The sequence below is a fragment of the Procambarus clarkii genome, chromosome 27 (assembly GCF_040958095.1).
Source record: "Procambarus clarkii isolate CNS0578487 chromosome 27, FALCON_Pclarkii_2.0, whole genome shotgun sequence".
NCBI lineage: Eukaryota > Metazoa > Arthropoda > Malacostraca > Decapoda > Cambaridae > Procambarus > Procambarus clarkii.
Window position 1 is genome coordinate 12139476 of NC_091176.1, and position 12190 is coordinate 12151665.

General features: G+C 45.6%; 1 protein-coding gene across 1 annotated transcript; it reads right to left on the reverse strand.

The window, feature by feature from the left end:
- Window positions 1-4886: 4886 nt before the first annotated feature.
- On the reverse strand, window positions 4887-6285 carry LOC123749550 (uncharacterized). The gene has a single exon (XM_069332064.1). It carries the CDS (start codon window positions 6271-6273, stop codon window positions 4999-5001), a length of 1275 nt encoding a protein of 424 aa, XP_069188165.1. The 5' UTR covers window positions 6274-6285; the 3' UTR covers window positions 4887-4998.
- Window positions 6286-12190: the final 5905 nt, after the last annotated feature.

The following is a 12190-nucleotide window of genomic DNA, read 5'->3' on the forward strand; positions in this document are numbered from 1 at the left end:
GCTAAAATATTTTCTTCAACTAGATACAAACGCGAGAATTATAACAATTGAACGTAAGAAACGTTAATGTAAAAAGGAGTTTTACCAAAAACTATCGTTCCTAAGAGTCTTCAAATTACCACTCAGTAGAGGTGAACCATTTAGGATTAAAGGAAACTACGGCAAATATATTTTAACATCAGATAATACCGCCTAAAGGTAATACATCGAGAAAATATTGAGACGTGGCATGGGATCGAACTTCCGTCTCTTATACATGTCACTTGTTTTTTTAAATCGACTGGTCATGGCCATGGCATGCAAGCATTAAAATGTTTTCAGTCGCTCTTTAGTTTGAGGCGGGATTTAGGTGATTTCTTTGTAAGGACGGCTAAGGGGGAAAGGCGGGGGCGGGGTCGGTCGGTCGGTCGATCTCTCTCTCACTCTCTCTCTCTCTCTCTCTCTCTCTCTCTCTCTCTCTGTCACTCTCTCTCTCTCTCTCACTCTCTCACTCTCTCACTCTCTCTCTCTCTCTCTCTCTCTCTCTCTCTCTCTCTCTCTCTCACTCTCTCACCCTCTCTCTCACTCTCTCTCTCTCTCTGCAGGAAGGGTTACAGGGTCTAAGTAGTGGCAACTATAGGCGCCCCTCTCACCCCAAGAGTCACCGCTAGAGGCGCACTTTTCATAAGGACGGCTAAAGGAGCTCATCACAGGTGTTCTTTCAATAGAAACGAAGGAGCACATTTTCTTTCTAGGTGAGGACAGCTACAAACTTAGTCATTGAATCGTACATAGTAAAGGATACTTCCATCCGCCAGTGTATTAATCGACTAACAATCAGGTGATGCCGGGTAATATATATATATATATATATATATATATATATATATATATATATATATATATATATATATATATATATATATATATATATATATATATAAATATAATATAATATAATGTGTGTGTGTGTGTACTCACCTAATTGTGCTTGCGGGGGACCTCTGCCCCCCTAATTGTGCTCGCTTTGGCTCTTTGGTCCCGCCTCTCAACTGTCAATCAACTGGTGTACAGATTCCTGAGCCTATTGGGCTCTATCATATCTACATTTGAAACTGTGTATGGAGTCAGCCTCCACCACATCACTGCCTAATGCATTCCATCTGTTAACTACTCTGACACTGAAAAAGTTCTTTCTAACGTCCTTGTGGCTCATTTGATCGAGTACACAGTTTCCACCTGTGTCCCCTTGTTCGCGTACCACCCGTGTTTAACAGTTTATCTTTATCAACCCTGTCAATTCTTCTGAGAATTTTATAGGTAGTGATCATGTCCCCCCTTACTCTTCTGTCTTCTAGTGTCGTCAGGTGCATTTCTCGCAACCTTTCTCCGTAACTCATGCCTCTTAGTTCTGGCACTAGCCTAGTGGCATATCTCTGAACTTTTTCCCGCTTCGTCTTGTGCTTGACAAGGTACGGGCTCCATGCTGGGGCCGCATACTCCAGGATTGGTCTTACATATGTGGTATACAAGATTCTGAATGATTCCTTACAGTGGGTGGGTGTGTGTGTGTGTATGTGTGTGTATAAAATCTATTTGTTGTCAAAATAAGATAAAAACAGCGCACACAATTCTCGTCAAGTTCTCATCCTCTTAAGCCTTTATTTGCTAAGCGGGTTCCCACAAGGACTCTTTTCAAACGTGCAGATGGGTACGCGCGACCATGGAACCTCTAACGTAGTCACCCCTTTCTCCGTTTTCCGTTATCAACTTACGGTCGTGTGGGGAGTCTATTTTACTACAATGGGCACAAAGCCCGCGTCGGAGGTCATCTCGAGAGCCACCAAAAGGTCATTCTCTGACCTTTCTGGAGCAAACAGAGGTCACTGATGGGCTTCCATTCTTACCTTTCTTTTCTATTCTGTTCCCTCATGAGGTCGCTGTACGGCCGAGAGGCACGGGATGGGGTTGTTATTGAGGCGGTCCACATGTTGACCACTGAACGAAGCTGAAGACGGAATTGGTAAACATCTTGTAATCACTGGCTGTAGTGCCGCCCAGTCCCTCGTCTTAACTGTCACGTGTCACACACATGTTTTGGAGTGGTTCAGCAGTTTTATGCTGTATGTCATAGATGTATACTGCAGTGCTTCCATACACCGCTGGTCAAGACATGCGTACACAGAGAGATTTGTCCCGCTTCTTGGTGTATATTTTACAAAAAGAATATATATAACCGGACAGTTATATGTAACTTAGACAGTTATATATAACTAAGTTATTTATAACTGTCCTGGATAGTTTTCAAGAAAAAATTCTATAGTTGCTGGTTGGTCAGTAAGTTACTGTGGTGGCCTCAATGACTCTCCAGAGGTTGATAGACATTAACCCCAACACCATACCCAAGTTGGTCCAATTTTCAGAATTGAATCTAAAAATTTAATTAATAATTAAATCGAGGTTATCTGTATTGAAGATCGTTCTGAAACAATCTCTTTAGCACATTCTGATGCACTCAAGGCGCTGTCAATCGCCTCAGGAACAACTTGAGAGATAAGTGACAAGCCGCCGGCTTCCTGTCCCTGCCTCAGGTAATTTTTTGTAAATACAAACAAAATAAGATTTGGAAGTCCTTTTACACACATGGCAGGCAGTGATGTGGTGGAGGCTGACTCCATCGTTTAAAAATGTTGATATGATAGAGCCCAGTAGGCTTGGGAATCTGTACACCAATTCATTGATATGTGAGAGGCGGGACCAGAGAGCCGAACCTCAACCCCCGCAAGCACAACTAGATGAGTACACATTGTTGGGTATAAATAGGAGCTGCTTCGCATATGCTAATAGGCCTTCTGCAATTTTATTTATTCTCATGTTTTAATTGACTTTCCTGTAGAGCTAATTAAAAATTCTCCTGTAGTTTTTAATTGGCTCTCCTGTGTTCTTCAAGTAGCGCAGTGGCCAACAGGCCTGTCTGTGTTCTACTATCACAGACCTCAATAGGCGTGTACCCAACGCACCAACTACTTAGGTAAGGATTCATTCTACATACAACTAGTAGTTTTGCTCTTCATGTAAGGAATATTACAGTGGCCATCCTCCGAACCTCATATTAATTGTAATGTATTAAGTCTGCACATACACCACTGCCAAGGAAAGACAATGTAAGAATGTATTCAGATTTGACACGTGAGATTAACACATTTTCGTTTGTAATTATGAACTTCTGATCTCAGTTTTTCCCTAAATCTTTGAATTCCTGAAGGAAATGTACTTAGCTTCTATACACTTTGTTCAGTTAGCTGCTTCTTCTTGTTTCTCACCAAATCAAATAGAAAGTAACACAATTTCCTTATGGGTGCTCCTCCCTCCCTCCCTCCCTCCCGCACAAGCTGACTATTGTGGCCAGGGAGAGTCAGTTCCCCCCCCCCACCCCACCCCCGACAAGATCACAAGCATGAATACGTCAAGTGAGAAACGATTTCTCTCTTTGGCTTCATAAAGCCCCAGTTTCATATCTTTTAAGAGGCAGTTAAAAGGAAAAATGAGAGCGCGTGGAGGAGAATAAGAGCCCTCAACAAGCCTCCTCCTCCAGCGAGAGGTCAGACAATTGACTCAGTTCTGCCGGACACAATGCTCGGCTCTCGGCCCATGGGGGTCGGGCCCGTGCCAGACCCCCATGGGAGAAGACCGTACTCGCAAGGGCTGGTGTACCTGATACACCACGGACGTCTCCCTAGTCCTGAAGTAAGATATATACCACAAGGAACCCCTTAGTCCTGGTGTACCCCTGACAGCACTCTAGAGTGTTGGTCGAGCAGTACTGCTATAGGAAAATATGATGTAAAGAGCTTAGCTCAGCGGACGTGATTTTGGAAGCGAGATCTGCCGACTAATATACAGGTTAACCTAACCTACCTTGCGACGATGATTCCTTGTGATGATTCCCGGGCTTCGCGTCCCCCGTGATCTGGTCCTCGACCAGGCCTACTATTTTAACCTAACTTAAAACATTTGTTTAGTGTGTGTGTGTGTGTGTGTGTGTGTTTACTAGTTGTGTGTTTACTAGTTGTGTTTTTACGGGGGTTGAGCTTTGCTCTTTCGGCCCGCCTCTCAACTGTCAATCAACTGTTTACTAACTACTTTTTTTTTTTCCACACCACACACACACACACACACACCAGGAAGCAGCCCGTGACAGCTGACTAACTCCCAGGTACCTATTTACTGCTAGGTAACAGGGGCATTCAGGGTGAAAGAAACTTTGCCCATTTGTTTCTGCCTCGTGCGGGAATCGAACCCGCGCCACAGAATTACGAATCCTGCGCGCTATCCACCAGGCTACGAGGCCCCCGTGTGTGTGTGTGTGTGTGTGTGTGTGTGTGTGTGTGTGTGTGTGTGTGTGTGTGTGTGTGTGTGTGTGTGTGTGTGTGTGTGTGTGTGTGAGAGAGCGCATTGCCACATCGGAGTAAGGGGTCAGCTTTTAGCCCGTAGTTCAAGACTTAGAAACGTAACCTGATCGATAGTTCATTACTCGACTTGATAATGGTCCACGACGGACCGAAACAACGTCGTTTCTTCACTTTCTGATGTCTGGTTAAAAAAAAAAAAGATATTTTGTGTTCGAAAGTTTCGAAAATATTTTGATAAAGATTTTTTTAAAGCAGATTATATTATTTGCCAAATGTTAAAAGGTGATTATTGCCAGTTATATTATTATAGGTCATTAACTCTCTTAATATGCTCAGAAACATTTAAATTTTAGCAATAATTTAATTCTTTTTATTCATCAGTTATTCAAGTAGTGTTCATATTGTACCAGATTTGTTACATGGAATTGATTTAAACACGCGCTAAAGTAGTTTATTTATTGTGTTCTAATAAGTGAAGATAATAATTTTATTTACACAATATTTATATTAAAAGCTCTAGCGAAGTTGATAGAGCAGAATGCACGTGAAGAGTGGACAAGAGGGAGGTGGTGGACGTTGGGTCGGTACCTGAAGACGTGGTCACGTGTTAACTCAATAGGTCGACGATTGTAAAGCCTTTCCGTTGTGGTGCCAGATGCTGGTGAGCTGTGGCGTGCCTCTGTGGGGTCCTCGGGAAGGCTGGTCTCTGTAGCTGGTCTGGGGTGTCCCTCTGTGGGGTCCTTGGGAAGGTTGGTCTCTGTGGCTGGTCTGGGGTGTCCCCCTGGTGTGCTCTTGGGAAGGCTGGTCTCTTTGGCTGGTCTGGGGTGTCCTCCTGGTGTGCTCTTGGGAAGGCTGGTCTCTGTGGCTGGTTTGGGGTGTCCCCCTGGTGTGCTCTTGTGAAGGCTGGTCTCTGTGGCTGCTCTGGGGTGTCCTCATGGCGTGCTCTTGGGAAGGCTGGTCTCTGTGGCTGGTCTGGAGTGTCTTGATGGGTCCTTTGGATGGTTGATATCTGTGGTTGGTGTATTATCATGCCTCCCAGTGCCTCCACGTCGATATCCTCCTCGCCCACGAGTATGACAGATACTGTGGAGGTACGTTCGATGGTATTTGTACTGGATTTCGATGTCGCTGCCTCGCATCGCTCGGCGTCTGTGTGGCCGCTCTCGTGGACGGCCAGCGTGCGCGCCTGGCAGAAGCCCTTGCCACACACTTCACACTTGAAGGGCTTGTCCTTGCTGTGGATGTACTTGTGGTCGCGGAGGTGGTCTTGTCTCCTGAAGGCCTTGTCGCAGATGTCGCAAGGGAAGGGCCGCTCGTCCGTGTGTGTTCTCTCGTGGATCATAAGGTTGTAACTCTTGGTAAACTCCCGTTGACAATACTTGCAGATGTATCGCTTCTTTGGGCGTGTCAGTCTTCCGCCCGCTGACAGCAGAAGCTGGTTAAACTGATCAGCGCCAGCAGTCATCGCGGCCCAGGGAAAGGCACTAAATGACAGAACCCCGTAAGTGTGGAAGACTCTTGAGAGATGAGGATCCATGTCAGTGACACTAGACGCTACAGGCACATGGGGCAGGAATGGCGCCCTCGTGTGTGCCCGGCTTGGCACTTGAGTTGCCAAAGGACTAAACGCCGACAATCCAGGACTAAAGGTTGTCGCACTAGTGGTCACTGGGGATGACATCTTCCGCGGGAAGTGGAGGTCCTGTGTGCTGGTGGGTGTAGTTGGCGGCGTGAGAGCTGCTGACATTGGGTCACGAACAGATATCACCGCCATTTTCACCACTTGAAAAAAATAACCAGTTCCCAGAGCCTTTGTTACTTCGAGCACACCACCAACGTCAGTTAGAGGGAGTATGAAAAAAAGAACTCTATTTCTGAGCATTTATACCCGGCCAGCGAGGGAGAGGAAGGTGATTGGTGGAGAGGCGGGGCCAAGAGGCTTGTGGGAGGGGCGTCAGGAGGCGGCCTCTTTGTACTGCAGGAGTCGGGCTCCAGCGCCCAGCTTAACAGCTTCTCAACTCCAAAGTAATGCACGATGTACGTCTAGAATGTTTAATATATATTGCTCTCCAAGAATAATCACAGGAATATCAGAATAGGTACATTACCGAGGGCGCTTAACAGGACACCACGATGCTCTCTAAAGTGCTTCACTAACCTCTTAATAATACAAAAAATAATAATACAAATAATTATAATTACAGTAATTTTGCTGGTTCTAGGAAAATATTTTACCTAGGATTGTGGAGGCTCGATTTAAACTTATGAACTCTTGCCCTTTATGGTTATAGTAAGATGAATAAAATATTTCTGTTAATTTTCCTGATTTTAGTGCATAATGATAAATTTTGTTGTTTTTGTTAATATTTAGCCAAGCACAGTTGGCAAGAAGTGCATAAATCCGTCGTGGGGGTCAGTCTGTGACGGACACGCTGTTCCCTCTTGAATTCTGGTAAACCCTACCAGCCTATGGCCGTCCTGCACCCCAGACCATTTCCCCTACAAAGTTGGGTGAGGTTAACTCAAAGCACCTGGCCTCCAACCTTGGACAAAAAATGATTATTATATATATATATATATATATATATATATATATATATATATATATATATATATATATATATATATATATATATTATATATATATATATATTATATATATATATATTATATATATATATATATTATATATATATATATATATATATATATATATATATATATATATATATATATATATATATTATATATATATATATTATATATATATATATATTATATATATATATATATTATATATATATATATATATATATATATATATATATATATATATATATATATATATATTATATATATATATATATTATATATATATATATATATATATATATATATATATATATATATATATATATATATATATATATATATATATATATAATGATTGGTTAAAATGTAAAACGTTTTCCTAGAGCAAAGAACAATAATATATAGATCACTGATGGGACATGATGGGGCAACGTTTGTGTTAGCACTCAAAACTCTGGCAAGTGTTAGCGAGGAGAACACCGGGCATGTTGCTGGCGCCGAGCATCTGGCCAGTGTGAGAGCTCAGAGAAGCAGTGTAACACACCTCAGTTTAGCGAGAACTTCCCCACCAGCTCCCGAGAGATCATAACGATGAGCTCGGAGCGTTCGAGCTCCGAGATACGGAGCGTCGAGCGTTCTGGGGAAAATAGTTCAGTCATTTGTAAATCTTGATTATCATTTGTGTGTGTTGTCAGGCGTTTGGGCAGTCCAGGTAACTTCTAGGTGTGTTGGAGGGGGAGTGCTCGGTCCGTTGTCAGGTGTGTGTGTAGGGGGGGGGGGTAACTCGATCAGGGTAATATGTGAGGGCACTCTGTCAGTTGTCAGGTGTGGGGGCCACGTCTGGCGGGTGTGGTTGTGTTGGGGCGCCCAGTAATGGTCGCTAAGGAGTTGGGGGAGGGTTGTATGGTACAAAAGTCACCTAATGTCCACGGTAGGTTCCTAACATTACCCGACCCGGAGCGTCGTGTTGTCGTGTGCGATAATAGGATATTCTGTATGGCTCCTCGGGATACCTGTGGTCTACTGCAAGGTCTTGACGGGTGGAGCCTCAACTGTGTAGTACATTAAAAGTATCGCTGGATTATGGTTGATCATAGACGGTCTTAAAGTCCAGAGGAAAGATGGTTTTATTTTATTTACGCACGCGGACTTCATCTCAGATCGGAGAATATTCCCTAATAGGTTTTTTGGAGCCATTTTGGGTAGACATCGTTACTTGCTGGCCGGCCTCCAGTATATAGAGTCCCTCGGGAACACAGAACTGTTCACTCCTCTTTGGCTTGGTGTTTATGAGACTGTATCTCTTATCCCTTTAATGCTGACTTTTGTCAATATAAAGTTCGCGGGTCTATCACGACTTTTGTCAAAGGGGGCTTTGTATTGTCCAAGCTAATCGAAAAATTCCTCTCATTCAAATCTACTTTGTAGAGCAAAATGGGACCACTTGAAGTCAACAAAAATGACAAAATCAGCCATGGAGGAGCCCATAGAAGCCACAATTAGGCTTCTTTTCACCTCAAAAGTGGCTACAAGACTAACCCGACGTCAAGCCCCCTCCAGGGCCTTTGTGCGTAGTCTGCTGGTCAGGTGGGGGTCCCTGGCTGCCCTCGTCCCTGGCTGCCCCGGTCCCTTACCTTAGCAGGTGGGGAGGGGCGCTAGAGCTGGGAAAGGGGGGAGAGGTGTTGAGACCCAGGGTCAGACAAAGAGATGCTGCGGCTGAGAGGGGTCATGCAGGCGGTGCTAGATGAGAGAGGGGCCAGGGATGCTGGATGAGAGAGGGGCCTGGGGTGCTGGATGAGGGGCCAGGGGTGCTGGATGAGAGAGGGGCCAGGGATGCTGGATGAGAGAGGGGCCAGGGATGGTGGATGAGAGAGGAGCCAGGGATGGTGGATGAGAGAGGGGCCAGGGATGGTGGATGAGGGGCCAGGGGTGCTGGATGAGAGAGGGGCCAGGGATGCTATATGAGAGAGGGGCCAGAGATGGTGGATGAGAGAGGGACCAAGGGTGCTGGATGAGAGAGGGGCCAGGGATGGTGGATGAGAGAGGGGCTAGGGATGCTGGATGAGAGAGGGGCCAGGGGTGCTATATGAGAGAGGGGCCAGGGATGCTATATGAGAGAGGGGCCAGGGATGGTGAATGAGAGAGGGGCCAGGGATGGTGGATGAGAGAGGGGCCAGGGGTGCTGGATGAGAGAGGGGCCAGGGATGGTGGATGAGAGAGGGGCCAGGGATGCTATATGAGAGAGGGGCCAGGGATGGTGGATGAGAGAGGGGCCAGGGATGCTATATGAGAGAGGGGCCAGGGATGGTGGATGAGAGAGGGGCCAGGGATGGTGGATGAGAGAGGGACCAGGGGTGCTGGATGAGAGAGGGGCCAGGGGTGCTGGATGAGAGAGGGACCAGGGGTGCTGGATGAGAGAGGGGCCAGGGGTGCTGGATGAGAGAGGGACCAGGGGTGCTGGATGAGAGAGGGGCCAGGGGTGCTGGATGAGAGAGGGGCCAGGGATGGTGGATGAGAGAGGGGCCAGGGATGGTGGATGAGAGAGGGGCCAGGGATGCTATATGAGAGAGGGGCCAGGGATGGTGGATGAGAGAGGGACCAGGGATGAGAGAGAGCTGAAGAGTATGAGTTACGAAGACAAATTAAAAGGAACTGAACCTCGCGTTGCTGGAGGAGGCCAAAAACAATGGAGATATGACGAAGACATACACAATACTCAGTGAACTCAGCAAGGTTCTAATAAACCGAGATGGAATGGATCGGAGCGAAGAGACATGAGTGGAAATTAAGTAACTGATGAGCTACGAAGAACCTTTCCATTATTCGGCAAGTAAAGGAGAAAATTACGATTGTAGAGTGGTGGAGGTAGATTCCATACACGTACACAATAGTACATACTAATAGGACCCGAAGGGATTAAGGAATAAGCCGACCGGGTTAATTACAGAGCAAGAGGCGGGGCCCAGAAGCTAAAACTTCGTACCCTTGATCACCATGGGTACGACGTTTACTCAACACAAGGGGCACACGCACAAGGGGACGACACAGGGGAAAAATGAGTACCCAAATGAGCCATAAAGACATTAAAAAGAACTTTTTCTTTCAGGTAACAGGTAGAATGTATTAGGAAGTGATGTGGTGGAGGCTGACGCCATACACAGTTTCAAATGATGATATGATAGAGCCCAGTAGGCTCAGGAATTTGTACACCAGTTGATTGACGGTTGAAAGGCAGGACCGAGAAGCCGAAGCTCAACCACCACAAGCACAACTAGGTGAGTACAACTAGGCGAGTACACACAAACACACACACAGTGAGATAAGCTGTCGGCTTGCAGCTGAGGATCACGGGTTTGATCTCCGCGGCAGGACAGGAACATTTGGGCAATGTTTCTTTTCACCTGAAGTCTGTTCACCTGGCAGTAAGTGGGTACCTACCTATACGTTAGACAGGTGTTGTGTGATGTATCACACACACACCACAAAGACATACAGAAATAAATACACACACACACAGTTTAACTGTAGATATGACAGACCCCAGTTAGCTCAGGAACACGTACAGCACTTGTACATGTTACATGTACACTTATAACGCCTGCATGCTATAAGTGTAACAAGTGTTAAGAGGCGGGACCAAAGAGTCGAAGCTACACTTCCCTTCCTCCCCCCTCCCCTTCACATGCACAATTAGGTAACAATTACCCACCTAGTTAAAACCACGTTCAACAACACTCCCCCCCCATACTCTGTGTTCAGCGTCCTCATTCTTTAACCCCTCACTATGGTATTTTAATAACCTTAATTATCCATATGGTCTCTATTCTTATTACAAGCGCTATAATTAGTGACAATATCAGCACCTTTGGATTAGTTGAGTTGTACCTGTGCTGGTGAGGTGTTTGTTGATGGTGTTTTTAGATTTAGCTACTCAGAACGAAATGTCGATTGATGAAGATTAAGCCACCCAAGAGGTGGCACGGGCATGAATATCCCGTAGCTCGAAATGTCCATGTAGCACAGGCTATGGTGAGCCCGTAAGGTGAGGTGCTTCTCCAGCTCCAACTTATAGCGCGTTGGCCTCAGTTACCAGCTCTGGCGACGGGTAGGAAGCTAAACTAATTATCAGGAGAAAGTGTCAAGCCATTACGACTATTTGAAAGGGATGATGATAAGGATTTAGGATAGAACGGGGAAGGGGGGGGGGGAGGAGAGGAATGGTGCACAACCACTTGGACGGTCGGGGATTGAACGCCGACTGTCACTCTACCGTCCAGCCCAAGTGGTTGAGGGATTGAACGCCGACTGTCACTCTACCGTCCAGCCCAAGTGGTTGAGCCTACGGTCAAGAATGCAATGTTTAATTTTAATGTTTTCAATGTGCTCTCCTCACCTTGTTTGGGCCTACGTCCAACCTACGGCCTACTTGGGCCCTCTTCCCCTTCTATCTTGAACCTATTCTACCCTCCTCATCTACGTCACCCCCCCCCCTATCCTGATACGAATCCCTATTATGCTTCATTATGTCCCAAATGCTGTCTCGACTTCATTCCAGTCAACGTCGTCAGCTGCTGTGCACTCCGGCTGTCGGCACCAGGCTTTCACTCTGTGTGTGTACCACTCATTCCACCCAATTATGCACATTATTTCCAACTCATTGCTCTCTCTCACCTTGCTCTGGCGCCAACCATCCATATTTGTACCTTTCCAATCTGCGGTACGGTACCGCGAGTCGATGTCAGCTATTCACTCCAGACAGAGGTGGTATAGACGGTCCTCAGAGAGAGACAGACGGCGGTCACGGGGCGCTATTCTTCTCCGGCAAAGGAGTCCTAGACGACCATTTGTGGCTTTCCCGAGAGCTCCAAAGAGCTACCTATTCAGGGCACACAATCCTCCCCCAAAACGGTCACTAGTTTTTTTTTGTATTTTGTGATTTGTTCTCCTTTGGTGAAGCTAAAGATCACTCAGAAGTTATTTTAAATACCGTGTTTACCGTTGGATGTAAAGTTATTCGCGCCGTTGCTACAATGTGCCTAAGTTGGGTTTCGAAAAGATAACAAGAATGTACATCCAATATAGGAATAAAGACTTCGTACTGGGTTCAGCAAAAGCATATCTTTCCAGACTATTTTTTTTTTTGTAACATTTGTCGAAAATATGGGATCTAAATATAAAAACAACGTAACTGTTCATCTGAGAGTTCC